This window comes from Saccopteryx leptura, chromosome 3 (genome assembly GCF_036850995.1).
Source record: "Saccopteryx leptura isolate mSacLep1 chromosome 3, mSacLep1_pri_phased_curated, whole genome shotgun sequence".
Taxonomy (NCBI): domain Eukaryota; kingdom Metazoa; phylum Chordata; class Mammalia; order Chiroptera; family Emballonuridae; genus Saccopteryx; species Saccopteryx leptura.
In genome coordinates this window covers 67,958,353-67,978,491 of record NC_089505.1, presented here as the reverse complement: position 1 = coordinate 67,978,491, position 20,139 = coordinate 67,958,353, and the positions used below count along the sequence as shown (strand labels likewise).

At 47.5% G+C, this 20,139-nt stretch overlaps 2 protein-coding genes and 1 pseudogene across 8 annotated transcripts in view; 1 reads left to right on the top strand and 2 right to left on the bottom strand.

Moving 5' to 3' along the window:
• Positions 1-1,887: 1,887 nt before the first annotated feature.
• On the bottom strand, positions 1,888-6,936 carry LOC136398189 (zinc finger protein 473-like; annotated as a pseudogene).
• ZNF473 (zinc finger protein 473) lies at positions 6,934-18,092 on the bottom strand. Its single transcript, XM_066374078.1, is given in 6 exon segments — positions 6,934-7,051; positions 7,054-7,442; positions 7,444-8,185; positions 9,347-9,436; positions 11,541-11,667; positions 17,939-18,092. Coding segments are annotated over 5 exon segments (1,425 nt in total). The 5' UTR covers positions 11,641-11,667; positions 17,939-18,092; the 3' UTR covers positions 6,934-6,947.
• A 511-nt stretch (positions 18,093-18,603) lies between these two features.
• Positions 18,604-20,139, top strand: part of VRK3 (VRK serine/threonine kinase 3) — a 44,338-nt gene continuing 42,802 nt past the window's right edge. For 5 of the 7 annotated variants that reach the window (XM_066374077.1, XM_066374071.1, XM_066374069.1 and 2 more), the window contains exon 1: positions 18,608-18,728. The gene's annotated coding sequence lies outside the window, so the exon portion shown is untranslated. Of the gene's footprint in view, positions 18,772-20,139 lie in introns of all 7 variants that reach the window. The other 2 variants (XM_066374076.1, XM_066374070.1) reach the window with 2 other exon arrangements.

Here is a 20,139-nt window from a genome sequence, read left to right as displayed (position 1 = left end):
GCCTAGCACAATGCTTGGCCCAAAGCAGGCAGTCAGTAAATATTTGTTGAATAAATAAGACTAGTAGTGTTGAGCAGGGATGGGAAACCAACAAAGAGGTATTGACTCATACACCCAAAGGGCTTTGATTTTCAGGGAAAGGAGCTTGGAAGGTCTCCCTAGGGTCTGAAATTGAAACCTCAAATATCTTCTGGTCCAAATAGGTGAAGCGAACAACTACAGGTCTCATTCATAGAGAGTGGAAAATGCCCAGTTCCATCATATGGCTGTCGCAGGGAAATAACGGCACCAGTGTTTTCAGATCTTCAGACTTTTCAACAGAACCCAGAAATTCAGATTTTTTAAATGTGAAATCTCTCCATTAAATTAGTGTGGGCAACTAATTTTTCCAAATACTGAAAACCAACTTAAGGCACATTTCGCTATCATTCTGAGCTTACGTGGAAAGATATACGGCTGGGTGTTGTTATATACTTTATTTTAGATATTAGCAAAGGAAGATCTAAATGTTGCTGAATCCCACTGGACTCCCTAATTTACTACACCTCCCAGAAACCTCTGCCTCCTGCAATCAATTCGTTGCCGTAGATACTATATCCCAGTCTAGTTAAAGGTAGAAGGTGTGTGCAGTAGAGCTGGACTTCCGATTGGTCAAACCCTTGACTTCCTTTGTTCAGCCACCTGTTTGCCAAGGTACCAGTTTTGTTATGGGCGGGATAAAGCACGCTTTGTGTGGAGGGGCTTTCTTTTTTTTTCAATTACGGTTTACATTTAATATTACTTCATATTAGTTTCAGATGTACAGCATAATGGTTAGACAATAATATGCTTTTAAAAGTGTTGTCGTCTCCACCCCCCTCCGCCCAATAGCTCAATTGGTTAGAGCAGTGGTCCCCAACCCCCAGCCGCGGACCAGTACCGGTCCGTGGGCCATTTGGTACCGGTCCACAGAGAAAGAATAAATAACTTACATTATTTCAGTTTTAATTATATTTAAGTCTGAACAATGTTTTATTTTTTAAAAATGGCCAAATTCCGGCCCTGGCCAGTTGGCTCAGTGGTAGAGTGTCGGTCTGGCGTGCAGGAGTCCCAGGTTTGATTCCCGACCAGGGCACACAGGAGAAGTGCCCATCTGCTTCTCCACCCCTCCCCCTCTCCTTCCTCTCTGTCTCTCTCTTCCCCTCCTGCAGCCAAGGCTCCATTGGAGCAAAGTTGGCCTGGGCGCTGAGGATGGCTCTGTGGCCTCTGCCTCAGGCGCTAGAATGGCTCTGGTTGCAACAGAGCATCGCCCTGGTGGGCATGCTGAGTGGATCCCGGTCGGGCGCATGCAGGAGTCTGCCTGCCTCCCCATTTCCAACTTCAGAGAAAAAAAAAAAAGGCCAGATTCCCTCTGTTACATCCATCTAAGACTCACTCTTGACGCTTGTCTCGTAAGTTCAACAATTATATCTTAAAAATACCACAGTTTTTAAGCCGGTCACATAATTTTATTTTGTGCATTTATCTGTCCCACCCTAAAGGCTGGTCTGTGAAAATATTTTCTGACATTAAACCGGTCCGTGGCCCAAAAAAGGTTGGGGACCACTGGGTTACCCATACACATCGTACCCATACACAGAAGTTGCCTGTCAGATCCCCGGTCACACATACAGAAACAGATAGATGTTTCTGTCCCTCCCTTCGATAAATAAAAGTTAAAAAGTGTTCCCTCCATATTTCTAGTAGCCCCATACATAGTTATTACAAATTGAATGTAGAAGTTTTGAAGAAGTGCAGAAGAGGCTCAAACCTCTTAAATAAACCCAACTCCAACCAAGAGGATGAGAGTAGTTTCCCACCTCTCCATCGTCTCCTGCCCCACCCCCTTCCTTCCCACAAGCAGGCACACTTCCCTGGAATGGCAGACGTTAGTCGCCTTGGCAATGTCTCTCTGGGCGAATAGCATATGACTTAAGCACCGTTACAGACGCCTGGCTGTGGACGGGGCTACTACTGACGCGTCAATGATGCTCGACTTCACGCTCACTTAAATTGATTGCCAAAAAACAGAAAAGAAGAAAAAAAAAGAAAAAGTTGGCCACATCGTTGCTCGCTCCAGGAAAGTTTCTGACTTGGAGTTCGCAAGCTGCTAGTTGCAAAGTGGCTTTTTTTTGCTTGGGTAGCAGTGTCGTTTTGGATTTTAAAATGTCTCAACGCTCCTGGTCCAGCCATTCTAACTTCTTGGGAATTTCCTGAAAGCAATGCACAACGCAGTAAACGGATAATTAAATTATGCATCAATTAAAGTGTGATGAGAACTCCCAGAGAATGGAGCAGGAGACAGTCACCAAATAATTACAATTATTGAACTGTCAGCACTAGGACTCTGGCACATTCCTGTGGGAACCCTGGGAGAGTTGCCGCCTCCAGCTGGGCAGGGTGGGAATAGGAGAGTTTCCTACAGGAATGGGTGTAAGGGCTTGTTCTTACTATCTGGGGGAACCAGTGGTAAAGTATATGATTGTCTGCCACTATGCTGTATAACCTAAATTAACACAAAATATTGAGTGTAACTGTAATTGAAAAATAAAATTTAAAGACAAAGATCTTGTACTTGCAAGAAAAGTAGTTTCCAAAAGAAGTTCAAGTGAAAGAACTTTACAGACAGATGGAACCACAAATATGAATGCCAAGAGACGAGAACTATTAATAGCCTCTTTTTAACAATATTGACAGAAAACACTGTTTTCTGCTACCTACTGTATTATGGTTTTACTTTTATCAACCTATTAAAATCTCAAAACCCCCTGAAGAGGGTATTTGTTTTCTCCCGGTGTACAATGAAGAAATGGAGGAACTAAGAGTTTAATGACTTTCAGTTTCACACACGAATAAGCAGGATTAACCGTTGTGCTATGCGGCTTTTGGTACAGGTCCTAGAGTAATTGAACACTTACCACCTGCAAAACACTGTTTACTGACTTGTGTACAACATCAAATTTAAGCCTCATCAAAGCTTTGAAAGATGGCTGTGTCAGTCAGGTTAGTTATGCTACCATACAATCCCCCCCAACATCTCAATGGCATACAGCAATGAAGGTTTACTGCTCATTAGTATGACGTGCCTATCACAGGACAGCTGAGACTCTGCTTTGTGCCACCTTGACTCCAGGGTTCCAGCCAACAGAGTAGCTTCTGTTTGGGGCATTAAAAGTCATCATGATACAAGGAAAAGAGACAGGGTGAATTTGGCAGCAGTGAAACAGTGGTTACACATATGGGCTGGACCGGGATTCAAACCCTCCATCTGTCATTTTTATTTTTTGTGACAGAGACAGAAACAAATAGGAAGAGACAGACAGGAAGGGAGAGAGATGAGAAGCATCAATTCTTTCTTACAGCATCTGTGCCTTGATAGGGGGTGGGGCTACAGCCAAGCAAGTGACCCCTTTGCTCAAGCCAGCAACCTTGGGCTCCAACCAGCGACCCCATGCTAAAGCTGGTGAGCCCCATCAAGCCACAACCTTAGGGTTTTGAACGTGGGTCCTCTGCATCCCAGGCCGACACTCTATCCACTGTGCCACCACCTGGTCAGGCTTAACTGCCCTCTAAAGGGATGGTTTTCACCAATGCAATCCCTCCCCCACTAGAACATGAAAACCAGAAGGCAGGGACTCTGAAAGCCCACTATCTGGCCAGGTGTGTGGCACCAGGCTGAGAGAAGGAACCAACACTTTTGGACTCAAAACTTTAATCAGAAAACCAACATATGCACAGGGCATTTCTACCCTGGCTCACAGCAACATGCCATTAGTTACAGAAACTGCCCCCACCTCCCACCGTGGCTACTGATTTTCCACAGGGTCTCTGCCCTGTTTGGTATCAAAATTTCCTCATTGAACACACTTCTCAATTTGACTTCCCACCTCTGCCCTACCCAACTTTGTTCTCCCCTTTGGTCTGCTGCCCAGACTGGGCAGAGTTTCAAAGGCAGGGACCACATACCGGAAGTTGAACGTTTTGGCCATTAGAAAACCAATAAACACACAGACACAGGCAACAGGATGGCAAAATCCAGAGGAAAAGGAAGGGCAGGGGTAGGTAGAGCGGGGCAAAGTGGGGGAAATGGGGATGGAAAGAGACTGCTTGAGGCGGAGGGTGCATGATGCAGTGTACAGATGATGTTGAGTTGTACATTTGAAACCTGTAGGGTTTTGAGAACCAATGCTATCCCAATAAAAGAAAACCAGTATGCTCCCCACTGTGCAGTAGGTCGTGATCCACCTTAATTCCCCAGTGTCAACAACAAAATCAACCAGCATAACTCAAGGTACAAAGTTTAAAAAGCCCAAGAGCACAGGACACATACTCCTAAACTTTGAGTGCCAATAATATGAAAGATATTGTGTCCAATGTCTTCATAAGATTCTGTTTGCACTTCAGCAAACGTATGACTTGTTCCTTCAGTGGTAGGGCACAAGAGCCCAGAGATGAGGGGCCATGAAGAGGCAGCAGGCTGTGATTCCACGTGAGTCTCTACTGTAGAACAGGCCCGGCCAACGCGAGCTGTTGACTAGACAGCTCCAACAGGCAGGCTCATTTCCTCACTGGGCTCTCCAACAATCCTCAGCGACTCCAGAATTTGATGACGTGACAGCACGTGGCATTTTAAGATGTCACCGGTCAACAGCACTCCCTGTGAAAATGGAACCGTCCATTTTCCTTGGATTCCAGAAGCTTTGAAGCAGGGGTGTGCCTTACCATATGAACATTCCCTGTCCTGGTGCCTAGCAAATCTCCTGGCGAGTGGCTAGCTTGGACAGAAGGTGCATGAACATCCCAGCCAGTCATTCACAATTTTCACCACCAAGCTCGTTCTCTGTAGTGTTAACTGAAACAATACCCAGTGCAGCTTTCCTAACTGAATTCTGCTGTTAACTCCCATGACAAATTGAGTTTCATATTGTATAACCCATTGGTTTTCAATTGCTGGTCCACGGACCAATGCCGGTCCTCCAGAAATTCCGTCCTGGTCCGCCAGAGTTGACTGCTCTTATACAACATCAGAGAGGTTAGCTTTCAGACAGGCACAAAACTTCTGGCAGACCAGCAGTTGAAAAATACTAGTATAGCCAACAACTTTAAACACAGGAAGATTATGGGAAAACGTGGCATGTGAATGTGTTTTTTAAAAAAAGGGAAAAAAAAGACTAATGTGTTGGGTTTAGGGAACCAAATTAAGCCAAAGGCATTTTGGAGAAAAGCTTGAAAAATTAAAGCCAGATAGAATATTAATAAGAATGTTAACTATAAAAAGAGATAGAAGGTTGCTATACCTTGTATGTGATACGTATGTAAAACTCACACTTGGTATTTACTATGTGCTGGGCACTTAGTTCTAAGTGCTTCACATCTATTTATCCTCACCTCAGCCCTCTGAGGTTGGTAGCTATTTTACCTGTTTACAGATGAGGATACTGAGGCCCTGAGAGATTCCGACTCTCTTTAGGTCACTTAGGTAGCAATGGCAGAGGTGAGATTTAACTCAGCAGACTGGCTCGAGTCTACTTCTGAATTTGGATGCTACACAGCTTTTGTGTTTTCATTGTTTTAATTGAACGTGTGTGCAGATTTTCTAATTGGCCTTTATTAATAAAAATATGTATCTATTTTGCCGGGGGAGGATGGACTTACAATACGATGATCTCAACTTTAGGCTTTAGATGTCCAGTCTTGCTGCCACATAACGCCCACAGGTAGTATTGTTACTTGTTACTTTTGAGTGTGAACCTGATGTCTGCAGAGACCTAAGTAGCAACGAAAGGCTTCTGACAGTGTTAACACTGATAGGTTTCTCTTGGGTGTGAACTCTCTGGTGCTGACTGAGGTGGGTGCTGCCGCCAAAGGCTTTCCCACACACATCACAGATATAAGGCTGCTCGCCTGTGTGAGTTCTCATGCTGCCTCATATTTGCTTTTTGGGAAAAGGCTTTCCCACATTCAGTGCACTGGTAGGGCTTTTCCCCGGTGTGAACTCTCTGGTGAACAGAAAGATATGAGCTCTGGCTGAAAGCTTTCCCACAGTCCCGACAAAAGTAAGGCTTTTCTCCAGTGTGAACTCTCTGATGTCGGATGAGAAGAGCATTCTGTCTGAAAGTTTTCCCAGTCACTACATTTATAGACTTTCTCACTTGTGTGAACTCTCTGATGCTTAGAAAGGCGCCAGCTGTGTCTGAATGTTTTCCCACATTCATTACACTCAAAGGATGTCTTTTCGGCATGAGTTCTCTGGTGTTGAATAAGGTAGTTACTGTGAGAAAAGACTTTGTCACACTGATTACATTTAAAGGACTTCTCTGCAGTGTGAATTAACTGATGTTCTGAGAAACAAGCACTTTGGCTGAAGATCTTTCCACATCTACTGCACTTAAAGGGGTGCTCATTCTTGTGGATGCCCCGATGTTTGATGAGGGAGGTTCTGCGGATAAAGGCCTTCCCACAGTCCATTTATATGGCTTCACTCCAGAGTGGATCACCTGGTGGTGAATGAGCTGTGTACTTTGGACAAAGGCTTTCCCACACTAGTTACACTCAAAGGGTTTCTCCCCAATGTGAAGCCTTATGCCGAGTCAAGTATTTGCTGCAGCTGAAGGTTTTCTTGCATTTGTAACACTTCAAGCTCTTCTTGCCAATACTTGGATGCTCTTTCTGTTATAGGTTCTGATTCAAGAGCTTCCCACTCTCATCAAGTCCTTGTTTTTCTTGGTTGTGAACACTCTGGTGGCAAGTCAGGGTCGAGCTGCAAGTGAAGCGCTCACCACAATCCTGACACTCATAGCGGGTTTCCATCACATGGACTTTTTGGTGTTGAGCGAGGCGTTCATTATGGCTGAAGGTTTCCTTGCATTCGGCACAGCTGTAGGGCTCTTCTTTTTTTTTTTTCCCTTGGAATGACCATCACCCTTTATTCACCCCCTGTAGGGCTCTTCTGACGCATAAACCGACTGGTGTGGAATCAGGTGGGAAGTCCAGCTGAAACTCTTGACGCATTTATTACATTTTTGGGGCCTGTGCCCGTATGAATCCTCTGATGTTCATTCAGGTGACTGTTCCGGTAGAAGGCTTTCCCACATTCACTACATTTATAAGATTTTTCTGTATTGTGAATCCTCTGGTGGTTCTTTAGGGTCAAGATATGGCTGAAGGGTTTCCCACACTCATCACACTTCTAAGGCTTTTCTCCAGTGTGAAGAGACTGATGTCTGTTGAGGGATGAGTTCTGCCTGAAAGTCTTCCTGCATTCCTGACACTGAGAGGTAGTTTTTGCAGCATGAATTTTCTGATGTTGGAGGAGGTATTTGTTAAAGCTGAAGGTGGCTTTGCATTTGGCATATTCATAGCGTTCCTGAGAGTGGGTTTTCTGATGCCGAGTCAGATGAAAGGTTTGCCTGAAACACTTGCCACTCATTACACTTGTAGGATTTACCACCTCTGTGGGTTTTCTCCTGCTCAGCAAGCTGTAAGCCGTGACCTGATGGATGGTCACTGTCTTGGCTCTTACGTATTTTTTCTCTAGCATGAATTTTCTGATGCCACAGGAAGTGTGTGTTTTGACTAAAAGTCTTCCCGCATTTGTTGCACATATAGAATTTGTAGCCTGTGTGAGTTAGTGGATGTATAAAAAGGTGAGAACTCTGGTTGAAACCTATCTTATACTCTTGATTCCCAGTTGGTTTCTCCCCCGTATGAATAATCCAGTGCTGGATAAGATGGCAGCTCCGGCTGAAGCTCTTCCCACATTCACTGCATTTATATGGTTTCACTCCTTCCTGGATAGTATCCTGCTGATTCTGGTCTAAGTGGGAGTCCAAATCATTCCTACACTCCTGAGACTTAGCTGGCATCAGGCTCTTCTCAGAAAGATCATGAATCAGGGAATCCTCTCCCGTGAAAAGGAGGGACTCAGGAGTGAGGCTGCTCTCGAGTTCACGACTCTTGCACTCTGGGGGACTTTCCTTGTTGGTGATGTCAGAGCTCAGAAGACCTTCTGGATCTCCCAGAAAACTATCTAACTAGCTCTCACCTACGCGGGCTTCTCCCAAGTTGGAGTTCCCAAGGCTATCCTTAGAAAATGTCTCTGTAACCTCCTGAGAGAGTCCTTCCAAGAATTCCTATGGCCGAGGCAAGATCTTGGCCTCAGCAGTGTCTGAAAGAGAAAAAATATGTTTCTGTTCCCCAGGCTGAAAAGACAGGAGCTACAGGGTGAGGATACAGAGAAGAGAGAGAACAGGGGTTCAGCCCTGAGTCAAGCCTGTCCGTCAAGGGGATGAAGGAGAAGAGGCCAAATGGTGATCCAGCTGGAACCCGCATCACAGGAAACAGGGAACCCATGTCCAAGAGAGTCAAGACAGAAGCTAGGCAACCACAGGGCCTCCACAGGGCAGCTGGCAGGGACCTCTGAGCAGTACTCTCTACCATCACCCTCCTTGACTGAGGCCTACTTCCTAGAGAAGTAAGATCAAGGGTCAAGAGATATAAATAATAACAATGCCATACAATTGTTACCATGGAGGGTATGTTTACTCCACATGCTCAGATATGGCCTTATGTTGAAGTGGCAGAAACAGAAATCCAAGGCAGCAGAAATCTGTGCCTGGGCCACCTGTGTGAAAACACTGCAGGCAGCTGCAGGACTCACACTCACGAGCTCCTGAGGTGAGCCAAGAATGGAGCTGCATCCTGACCAAGCCGTGCAGCCACTACTCCACGGTTTCTGGTTCAGGGGCCCTTCTCCCGTTAACGAGCAAACCATGAGAAACGCCTCAAGCCCCAGGAAAGCCCTTGCCTCTTCTTTCTCCCACTAGGGATGTTGTGACCAGCATCACACCGGGGAATCTTCTCTGCTTAACCTGACTCCCCTGGGGGGACTGTGGCACGGGAGAGGGCAGAGCAAATGCCTAGGCTTGAGTTGTGCTCCGTGGGCCAGGAAGGAGGGCTGGGCCTGTGCAAACGGGTCAAAACAGGTAGACCAGGGTGTCTACAGGTATCAGGGGTCATGAGGCAGAAAAATGGAGACCAACTTGGGGAATGGAAGGTTTCCCCCTGCTGAGTTGGGAAGGATCAAAGAGGGAACTGAGGAAAAGCACTAGGACAGCCACATGCTGAATGCTGAGGTAGACAGACACAAGGTGGGCATGCAGAGTGAGGGTCCTGATCCCTGTTGGGACAAAGGGACAAGAAGCCCAGAAGCCTAGGGTCCCAATGACTGGATAGACACATACCACATGAGGACAAAAGGCACAGAGCCACGCCCTCGTACCCCACCACCCTCCCAGTAGGTGCTAGCGGCCCTTCCCCACCCACTCACCAGGGCCTGTGACTTCGGGACTTCCTCTCCCCAGGGGCTCTAGCTCTTCCCCGCCATCTGGATTGGAGGTCAGGTTGGGTCACAGGGGGTCTGCAGGGAGAGAACAGCATTGTCACTGAGCACGACGTGGAGGACCACCCAGCTGCTCAGCAGGAAACTTCTGGCTCTCCTGACTGTTCAGTGCTTTATCCAGCACACACTCCTGGGGGGCCAGATGCTGCACTGGGTGACTCCGGGGATGTCTACCCTGCAGAGTTCCTGGTCCAGTGGAAGAGAGGGACTCAGACATTCATAATCCAGGCTGATTGAAGCTATAACAGGAACTATGGAAACAAAACTTACAACAGCTCAAAGGATGAGCACAGCTAGCCCGGTTCACGATTCACTCATTCACCTGTAGACCACATATCACACAAGGTCTCGATGGGTTAGGCCCAGTGATAGATGATGTCGGAGTCCTAGAGCTTAGCCAGTCCTGCACACTGCCCTCCCCAAACTTCCTCAAGAAAGGGAGCAATCATAATCAAGGGACACACTATGGAGGAGGAAAGCTCACTGCTAGCTTTGAAGATGAAGGGGCCAAGCAAGGCAGAAGGCTTCTAGAAGCTGAAAAGGGGCAAGGAAACAGATTTTCCCCTGGAATCAGCCCTGCCAACACCTTGATTTTAGCCAAGTTTGGCCCATTTTAAACTTTTAACCTGAAGAACTGTAAAAATAAGTGGGTTTTTTTTTTTATTTGTATTTTCCGAAATGAGAAGCAGGGGTGGGCTGCGGGGGACGCAGAGAGGCAGACTCCCGCATGCCCCCGACTGGGATCCACTTGGCATGCCCACCAGGGGGCGATGCTCAGCCCCTCTGGAGCGTTGCTCTGCTTCAATCTGAGACATTCTAGCGCCTGAGGCAGAGGCCATGGAGCCATCCTCAATGTCTGGGCCAACTTTGCTCCAATGGAGGCTTGGCTGTGGGAGGGGAAGAGAAAAACAGAGAGAGGGGAAAGGGGAAGGGTGGAGAAGCAGATGGGTGCTTCTCCTTGTGCCCTGGCCGGGAATCAAACCTGGGACTTCCACATGCCGAGTTGACGCTCTACCGCTGAGCCAACCGGCCAGGGCCAAGAATAAGTGTTGTTTTAAGACATTACATTTGTGGCATTTGTAGGAGCAGCCAATGTAACTAATACCCTAATACCCTCCTCATAAACAGACTCAGATGTGCAGGCGAGTCAAAGGAAACATATTTCTACTGTGGACTAGAGTTTAGAAACTGAACAAGATAGCCTGACCAGGCGGTGGCGAAGTGGATAGAGCGTTGGACTGGGATGCAGAGGACCCAGGTTCGAGACCCCGAGGTCGCCAGCTTGAGCACAGGCTCATCTGATTTGAGCAAAAGCCCACCAGCTTGAACCAAAGGTCACTGGCTCCAGCAAGGGGTTACTCGGTCTGCTGAAGGCCCGCGGTCAAGACACATATGAGAAAGCAATCAATGAACAACTAGGGTGTTGCAACGCGCAACGAAAAACTAATGATTGATGCTTCTCATCTCTCTCCATTCCTGTCTGTCTGTCCCTGTCTATCCCTCTCTTTGACTCTCTCTGTCCCTGTAAAAATAAATAAATAAATAAAATTTGAATTAAAAAAAAAGAGCATTTCAAAAAAAAAAGAAAAAGAAAAAGAAAAGGGAGGAGCGGTGACAAGCTGAGCAGGAGACAGGGAGTGCTAATGGGGTTGTAATTTTAGTCTTAGGAAAGCCCCAAGGCATGGAAGGGGCAAGAGTCTTCTGGGCAGAGGGGAGAGCAAAGGTGAAGACCCCAAGGTCTTCATGAGGAATCACACTTTGATGACAAAGAGGAAAAGGCTGCTGAAGCCATGGTGACAGCAGGGGCTGGCTCAGCTCGTCGGCCACCTGCCACTGCTGGCATTTGGGGTCAGGTAATCCTTGGCTGTGGGGGCTGTCCTTGCATTCTCAGTGTGGCAGCTTCCCTGGACTCTACCCATAAGGTACAAGGAGCACCCCAACCCCTCCAGATGTGACAATCAAAAAGGTCACCAGGCATTGCCACTGTCCCCTAGGAGGTAGAATCGGCCAGCTGAGCACTGCTGAGCACAATCACGCTGGAGCGAGATGTTCAGGAGGTGGCAGTCTATCCTGTGGGTGACGGGGAGGCATTGGTGATCACCAGGCAGGGGTGCACACTCACTCAGCAAGAAGAGCTTCTGGTAGTTGTCCAGTGCCATGTCCCAGAACAGGTCCCCCTGGTCCAGCCCCAGCTGCTCCCAGTCCTCCAAAGTGAAGTCCATGGCCACATTCTTGAGGGTCACAAATTGCTGAAACACAACACGCTGTCAGTGACTCTGGGCCTGGGGTAAGGGTGGGGTCCAACAGCTCACTCAGCATGCCCCCCACCCTCTATGTGCTAGGCCCTTTTGCTAGGCAAAAATCATCTTGTGAGAAGCTTCAGACCTAAGAGATTAGGCATCCCCATACTGGGTAGCCCAGGACAGAGAGTCTTGGAGAAGGAACATAGGCAGGTCTTTACCCAAGTCTGCCTGATCCTAAAATCCATTAATTTCTGGCTTATGCTTTTCTTAGTGTTCAAGAATTTAATTTTTCATTATGGAAACTTCAAACATATACCCAGGAGGGACATGCATGCAACAGACCACCATATATCCATCACCAACTCAATCCCCATCCTACGAGCATGTCTGTTTTGTTCATTAAGCCTCTTCCCCCACTTTTACTTCATCTTTTCAGGGGGCGAAAATATTTCCAAGTTAATCCCAGGTGGCATCTGATCTCACCCGTGAATACCTTAGTGTTAACAGAAAAACACCTTACTCACTGCACACATACACCATATTCAAAGTTAGTATTCAGATATCTTATATCTCAGTGGGATTTTTTTCCAATTTTTTAATTGTGGTAAAATATATATACCATTTACCACCTTAACCGATGTTTAGTGTACAGTTCAGTGGCATTAAATATTCACACTGTTGAAAAACAATCACCATCATCCATCTCCAGCACTCTCTTCATCTTGCAAAACTAAAACTCTGACCCCATTAAACACTAACTTTCCATCACCCCTACCCCCAGGTCATCACCCATTCTGTTTTCTGTCCCTCTGATTTTGACTGGGTTCAATGATGTTTTTATAGTTGGCTTGTTTGAATCAGAATCCGATGAGACCTATGCCCTGTAAAGTGGCGATACGCTTCAGAAGGTTTTTGTTTTTAGAGAGAGAGACAGGGAAAGACAGGCAGGCAGGCAGGGAGAGAGATGAGAATCATCAATTCTTCGTTGCAGCTCCTTAGTTGTTCAGTGATTGCTTTCTCAGATGTGCCTTGACCAGGGGCTACAACATAACAAGTAACCCCCTGCACAAGCCAGGGACCTTGGGCTCAAGCCAATAACCATGGGGTCATGTCCATGATCCCATGCTCAAGCCCACAACCCGGCGCTCAAGCCGGTGACCTTGGGATTTGAACCTGGGTTCCTCTGCATCCCAGTTCAACACGCTATCCACTGCGCCACTACCTGGTTAGGCCAGAGGTTTTTAATCTATACCTGTACCTCTTTTTATTCCATGCTCCTGAATGAGGATGCCACATTCTGGATATGGTACTTCCTCCTAGTGTCATTTAGCTGCTCCGCTGCCTGATGCATTTCCTGGAAGCTAATCAGCACAGCAGCAGCCTGATTAGACTCAATACAACTTTGAGGTGGCAAGAGCCCTCACAGTTGTGCTGGGCTCACAGCCTAAAGCGCCTTTCCATCACTTACAGTGATGCCATCTTTCTTAATTTTAAAAGTTCCTAGTGAATAGGTGTTTAGTATAAAAGTTCACAGACTGGAGAAGTAATGACAATAAAAGGTGACAGGCCCTGGCCGGTTGGCTCAGCGGTAGAGCATTGGCCTGGCGTGCGGGGGACCTGGGTTCGATTCCCGGCCAGGGCACATAGGAAAAGCGCCCATTTGCTTCTCCACCCTCCCCCTCCTTCCTCTGTCTCTCTCTTCCCCTCCCGCAGCCAAGGCTCCATTGGAGCAAAGATGGCCCGGGCGCTGGGGATGGCTCCGTGGCCTCTGCCCCAGGCGCTAGAGTGGCTCTGGTTGCGGCAGAGCGACGCCCCGGAGGGGCAGAGCATCGCCCCCTGGTGGGCAGAGCTTCGCCCCTGGTGGGCGTGCCGGGTGGATCCCGGTCGGGCGCACGCGGGAGTCTGTCTGACTGTCTCTCCCCGTTTCCAGCTTCAGAAAAATACAAAAAAAAAAAAAAAAAAAAGGTGACAGCCTTCCCCCAGCACCCTCTCCCCAGGTAAACCCGTGGCTATCTGGTGTGTTCCTTCCAGACCGTCAACACACACACAGACGCATCTCAAGTAAGAATGAAACTTGAGTCTTTAGGCTGGGTCTGAGACGTGGCCCCACTACCTTCCTCTGTGGGTAACCATGGCAAGTAAGTCACATGCCCCCTTCAGGGCTCTGATTCCTGCCCCATCTCATAGGGCTGCTCTGCAAAGTGACTGAGCTGCTGCTGGGATGCTCCTGCACAGTTCCTGGCACACAGGCAGGACTTGACCAAAGGGCAGCTGTGTTGAGTCTGGTGGGGCTGACAGACAGGGGTGGGTCAACCACAGCCCGGTGGGTTTGTTCCACAGCGAAGGCAGCGGGCAGTGCTCTGGGGGACCAGGCAGGGAAGAGCTCTACGAAGGTGGGGGGGACTGAGCCCAGTCTTAAAGGCTGTGGAAGACTAACCAGCCAGAGCTGGGACGCAGGGTCTTCTGGCAGGGAAGACCCTGACAGAAGGCGTAATTACTCCAAGTCCAAGAAGGGAGTATGGCTTGTGTGAGTCAAGGGACGAGAAGATGCCATGGAGCGGGACAGAACCCCCATCATGCAGAAATAGGCTGAGAAACCTGGATTTTGTCTTATCAGCAATAAGGATTCCTGGAAGGGTGCGGAGCAGGAGAGCAAGAATGTGAGAGCTTTACCTTTAAGATTGCTTGCGGCTGCCATAGGACAGTGAGCCCGGAACAAAGGTAGACCACATGTGCAGCCTTTGGGGACAACCTGTTAGGATGGAGGGACCCTCGATTCACCTCAGTAATCGCCAACTAGGCCCAGCAGCCAGAGTCCTGGTTCAAGCTCCCCCTCCTTTCCCTCCATGTTTCCAGTGGGCAGTGCTGCAGGAAGGACAAGGAAACTGGGAGAAGGTCTTCCTTCCTTCTAGAGCTAAGTTCCTGGCCATGCTGGATGAGCCCCCAAAATGTCCAGAAGTAGGATGAGTCAGAACGTGTCTCCTGCAGGAATCACAACAATAAATTGTCATTTATTTCAACTACCCCAGGCCCAAGTTTCCACGGTGCTTCAGAGCCTACAGAGCAACTGCACAACCATTCTTAACACTTACCACAATCAGTCAATACAGGTTTGGGACCTTCTGTCCTACACACTGGTGTGTCCTAGCACACAGCACAGAATATCTGTTAACAGAACCCAAGTGTCTCTCTAATTCAACTCTTGGGACAGTGCTACTGAGATCTCAGATGATCTAGCATCTCTAGGACTTGAGTCCAAGTGAGTCGGCCTCTGAACTGTTGCTATTTCTTATCGCTTCTCAGCCTTTAGGCTAACATCAACTGCAAACTGTGCTATTCTACAGCAGCGAACCCCCTCCCCATTTTTAGAGAGAGAGGAAAAAGAGAGAAAGAGACAGAAAGAGAGAACGAGGGGAGCAGGAAGCATCAACTCCCACATGTGCCTTGACCAGGCAAGCCCAAGGCCTCAAACCCGGGGACCTCAGCATTTCAGGTCGACGCTTCATCCACTGCGCCACCACAGGTCTGGTGAGAGTTCAACTTTTTTCACCATGACCCACAGAAACAAAGACAGTATGTATCACAACTGCTCATTCACATACATGAGTAAACAAAAGTTTCATGTGCTAATCTTACAAAATAGGATGTATTAGGATGTTATTTTATTCTAGTCGCTTTTTACTCATTCTATTTTAATATTTAAGTGAGAGGAGGGGAGATAGTGAGACAAACTCCCGCATGCGCCCTGACTGGGATCCACCCAGGGGACACCCCACCCCCACCCCCACCCCCACCCCCACCCCCGCTCTCCGCATGGGGAGCACATGCGCAACAGAGATATTTTTATTTTTAGCCCTTAGGGGAGGCTCCAAGGAGCCATTTTCAGCTCTCTGCCAAGGCACTGGAATCAATGGAGCCATGGCAGCAGAGGGGAAGGGGGGGGGAGGAGAAAGGGAATGGGGGGGGGAGCAGATGGTCGCTTCTCCAGTGTGCCCTGACCAGGAATCAATCCTGGGACTTACACACACCTAGTAGACACTCTACCATTGAGCAAACTGACCAGGGCCGCTTTTATTCATTAAAAAAAAATAATTATGGTCACTGCCCACTGAGGTATTGTCATGACCCACAATATGAAAAACACTGTACCAGAGGGCCTTTTACACATTGGTAGCCACTGTTAATTTCCTAAGGCACATGTGTCTATGGAACATTGAAAACACTCCATGTCACGAAGCGGCAGGATGACTTAATGACACTGACCTACAATTCTTAAGACTGTGGGGCCAGCTGTGCTTGGAAATTCAGCAATTTTGGCCCTGGCCGGTTACCTCAGTCAGTTGGAGCATAGTCCTGAAACACCAAGGCTGCAGATGCGATCGACCAGTCAGGGAATATATGGGAAGTGACCAATGAATGCATTAACTAAGTGGAATAATAAATAAATGCTTCTCTCTCTGTTGTCTCTCTTCCTCCCTCTCTTTAAAATCAACCAATTTTTTAAAATTCAGAATTTTTCAGATTTTAAAAGGGTGATACACATTTACATAATATATTTCATTAAAATCCCAGTCCAGTGTAGGACAGGCAGCATCTTGTCACTGAACACTTCAACATTTCTAGAGTAAAGGGCATAAATATTCACTCTAGATAGGATAATTAAAGGTTATAAATCATAGCAGTTCTGGTCAGGTTTGGGCAAAAAAATTTATTTTTTAAAATGGTCTTCAGAATTTTCTAGATTTTGTGATTGCAGATAAGGCAATGTAGTATACCAGTCAAGTGCTAACATTTAAATGATTTTCCTCACATGACACAGGTAAGCCTGAATTTGTGAGTATAATTCAGCCCATAGATACTATATTTGGCCCACACGGTGTTGGGAAATAGGAAGTTATGAAAGAAAATTATTTTAAGTAGTAGTCTCAAACTTGAAAACTGGAAAATTTCATCTAAAAATTGATCTCCAGCTTCTGAAAAAAATCCAAGGATTTCACCATGTTGGGTCTGCATTCCCACAAGGCTAATTAATTAGAGCTCATTTAAATCTTACCCTTCCCCCCTTATTTGGTGCAACGACTCCCTGATGCCCCATAGCCCTAGCCAGGCAGGCTCTCTCCTTTACCTGAGTTTGAGATGTCTGTCTAGTTTCCAAATGAAGATCTGTCCACATCTCATACACCCTCAGCCCTGGGAAGGAAGAGACAGGAACCCTCAAGGCCACCCAGCCTGTCCAGTGACTTGAACCAAATCTTGGGCCCTGGAGTCTTGCTTTTTAGTGTGGGACGATGACCAGATCATTCACCGTCTCTGTGCCTTAGTCTCCACACGAATAAAATGGGGCAAATACAACAGATCTGCAGTCCCTTATCTGTAATTCTAAAAAAGCAAATAGCTCTGAAAACCAGAGCTTGACTCATAAATTAGCATAAAAACTTAACCAAAATTGTCACAGAAGCTATGTGTTTAATATATACTGTTCATAAAAATTAGGGGATATTTCAAAACGAATATGAAGCTATAAAATATCCCCTAATTTTTGTAAGCAGTGTATATATTAATATACAATATAATACTATAACTTATAATGTAATTAGTATAATTATTAATACTTATAGTCTTTGTTTCTACTTTATGCATATATATAGTCTTTACACACACACATATATAAAGTATAGTCTTCCTTTCAGTGTGAATACACCTTTCTTGGCAGAAATACTCGATTTCCGAGAACTGCTCCAGATCCCGCTGGGGGGGGGTGCCTAATTATGAAATATGCACCGTATTAACTTTGTCAAGTCTGATCCCCGAGATGATCCTGGTGCCACGGGTATCCGACAAGCCCGGGGAGCCAACCTCTCAGAGCCGACTGCGAAGGTTATAGGAGAACACGTGAGGACCGCACGGCGCCTGGCACACAGGAAGAACTCAGACAAATGTTCAATCCTTTGACTTTCTTAAAGAACTCCCATTCACTTATCCCGCAAGACTTCGGGCAACCCATCCCTTCCTGATTCGGTTTCCTCACCCCAAAATAAAATGAAAAGTGGAATCGCTCCTCTCAGGGCTGCCGACGAGGGCTGGAAACCACTTGAGCAAAAGAGTCTGACCCGTAAGAGGCTCCGAACGAGGGTTCAGGACGCTACCGAGACCCAGCGCCCAAAGCGACGCGCTCTCTGCGGTAGACGCCGCCGGAGCGTTTCATCCACCCTCGGGGATGACCGACCCCCTCAAACCTCCAGAGTTCTCAGCGATCCCAACCCTGGCGTCACCTCACCTCGAGATTGAGGGCCGCCGAGTTAACAGACGCGACCCCGGCGGAGGGGTAGACAGAGACCCGATTCCTCTCACACGCGCTTCCATACAGCCATGGCTTGAGTCGCGCGCCATCTGCACAGAACTTCTCACTCAGGTTCCTTCGCGCCGGCGCAGAAACGACGTTTCCCAGAGGGCTGTGTGGACACCTTCGCTTATCTTCCTAGCTCCACCCACTTCCCTGTCTTTAGAGGTCCGGAGAAACACTCCGTCAGGGTGGCGGGGGCGAAAATAGTAGGAGCAGAACCGGGCTCAGGAGGCAACTGGTTATTATAGTCCAGCTTTTTTCTGTTGAAGAATAACCTAATCAGCCTTCTGCCTTTTCTAGAAGGGAGACTTTTGATTTCTCAAGGAGACTGCCAGGGGTATGCTGTAGAAACACATTAAGGAAATGGGGTTTCTGAAAAGACACTCGAAGTTGAGGCGGGAAAAATGTGACCGTCCCTGATTGGCGGACAGATGCCCCGTGGTTTATTCTTCCTTACGATTGGCTCCACATTAGGACATGCGTAGTAGGGCCAGGCAGTGTTCCAAAGAGGATAAAATAGGGATGGACCGCCAGGGAATAATCCACCCCCAGCCGCGAAGGCGTCTGGGAAATGGAGTTCCATGGCCTGGACCTGCGGGGCTGGGGGAGGGGGTGCAGTCGGGAGGTAAGCAGCGCCTGCGCGAGCGCAGTACTGCCTCAGGGCAGAGAATGCGCGCGCAGCGCTTTCCTCCCCAGCGGAAGTTTCTGCGGGGCCCCCGAGAAGGTGAGTGACAGTCCCCGAGGTCCATCCGAGGGCCTAGACTCAGGTATTTGGTCTCCCCCATCCCCAGGCTCACCAAGTCCAGAAGTGAGGGGAAGGCAACGCTTAGCAGGTGGAAGTCTCCCGTTACTCTGTACGCAGTTCGGGCGTAGTGCCTGTGACGTCATGAGGACCCTCTGTAGGAGGCGGAGACCGCGACAGCGAGTTTTGTGATGAGAGAAGCTCCTGGTTGCCCAGAAAGTTGGCCTGTCTTTCCGGTCCCAGGCTCCTCTCGGCTCTTTTTTTCCGAGGGGCGGGGGGGGGGGTGTCTTGTGACCATTTGGCTCTATCAATCGCTTATTTCGGTAAAGGTTATTAATATGCCTAAATAGAATCTTAATTTTCAAAGTTAGCATGCTCTTAAAAATCCCATTCAACAATCACTTATCAAACAATGGCTATCAGCCAAGCACAGTTCTAGGTTTGGAAGATGCAAAGAAAAATAGAACAAGATTCCCATGCTAAAGGAGGAAATGGTCAAGAATAAAGAAACGGTGAGCAGAGGGTTGCATAGGATACTAAAGTGAGTCACCTAACTCTGCCTGGAGTAATTAAAGTTTTTGTGAGGGATTCTGTATGTGCTTTCTCATGGAGTGTGGGCAGGGGGATGGGACAAAAAGGAAGAAAGAGAGGCAGGCAGAGGCTTTTCTAGGGAAACAGCATGTGAAAGTCACAGAGCCATGTGAGCACGTGGCAAATACAGTGTGTCCGTAAAGTCATGGTGCACTTTGACCGATCACAGGAAAGCAACAAAAGATGATAGAAATGTGAAATCTGCACCAAATAAAAGGAAAACCCTCCCAGTTTCTGTAGGATGATGTAGCAGCATGTGCACATGCGCAGATGATGACATAACACCATGTATACAGCGAAGCAGCCCAGGGCCATGCCAGTCGACATGTGGACGGTACAGAGGAAAGTTCAGTGTGTTCTGTGGCTCGCTAAATTCGAATCCGTGACCAAAGTGCAACATGAATATTGGCGCGTTTATAACGAAGCGCCACCACATAGGAATAACATTACTCGATGGGATAAGCAGTTGAAGGTAACTGGCAGTTTGGTGGAGAAGCCCCGTTCTGGTAGGCCATCAGTCAGTGATGAGTCTGTAGAGGCTATATGGGATAGCTACCTAAGGAGCCCTAAAAAATCTGTGCGTGAGCTCACATCGAACTGCACTGAATAGGTATGAAACTGGGAGAATTTTCCTTTTATTTGGTGTAGATTTCACATTTCCATTGTCTTTTGTTGCTTTCCTGTGACCGGTCAAAAGTGCACCATGACTTGACGGACACACTGTATTTGGTATGGCTCCGTGTCATAGTAAAATGTTAATGATGTGGGGATCAAGCATTCCAGAGTTTGAATCTTATTCAGG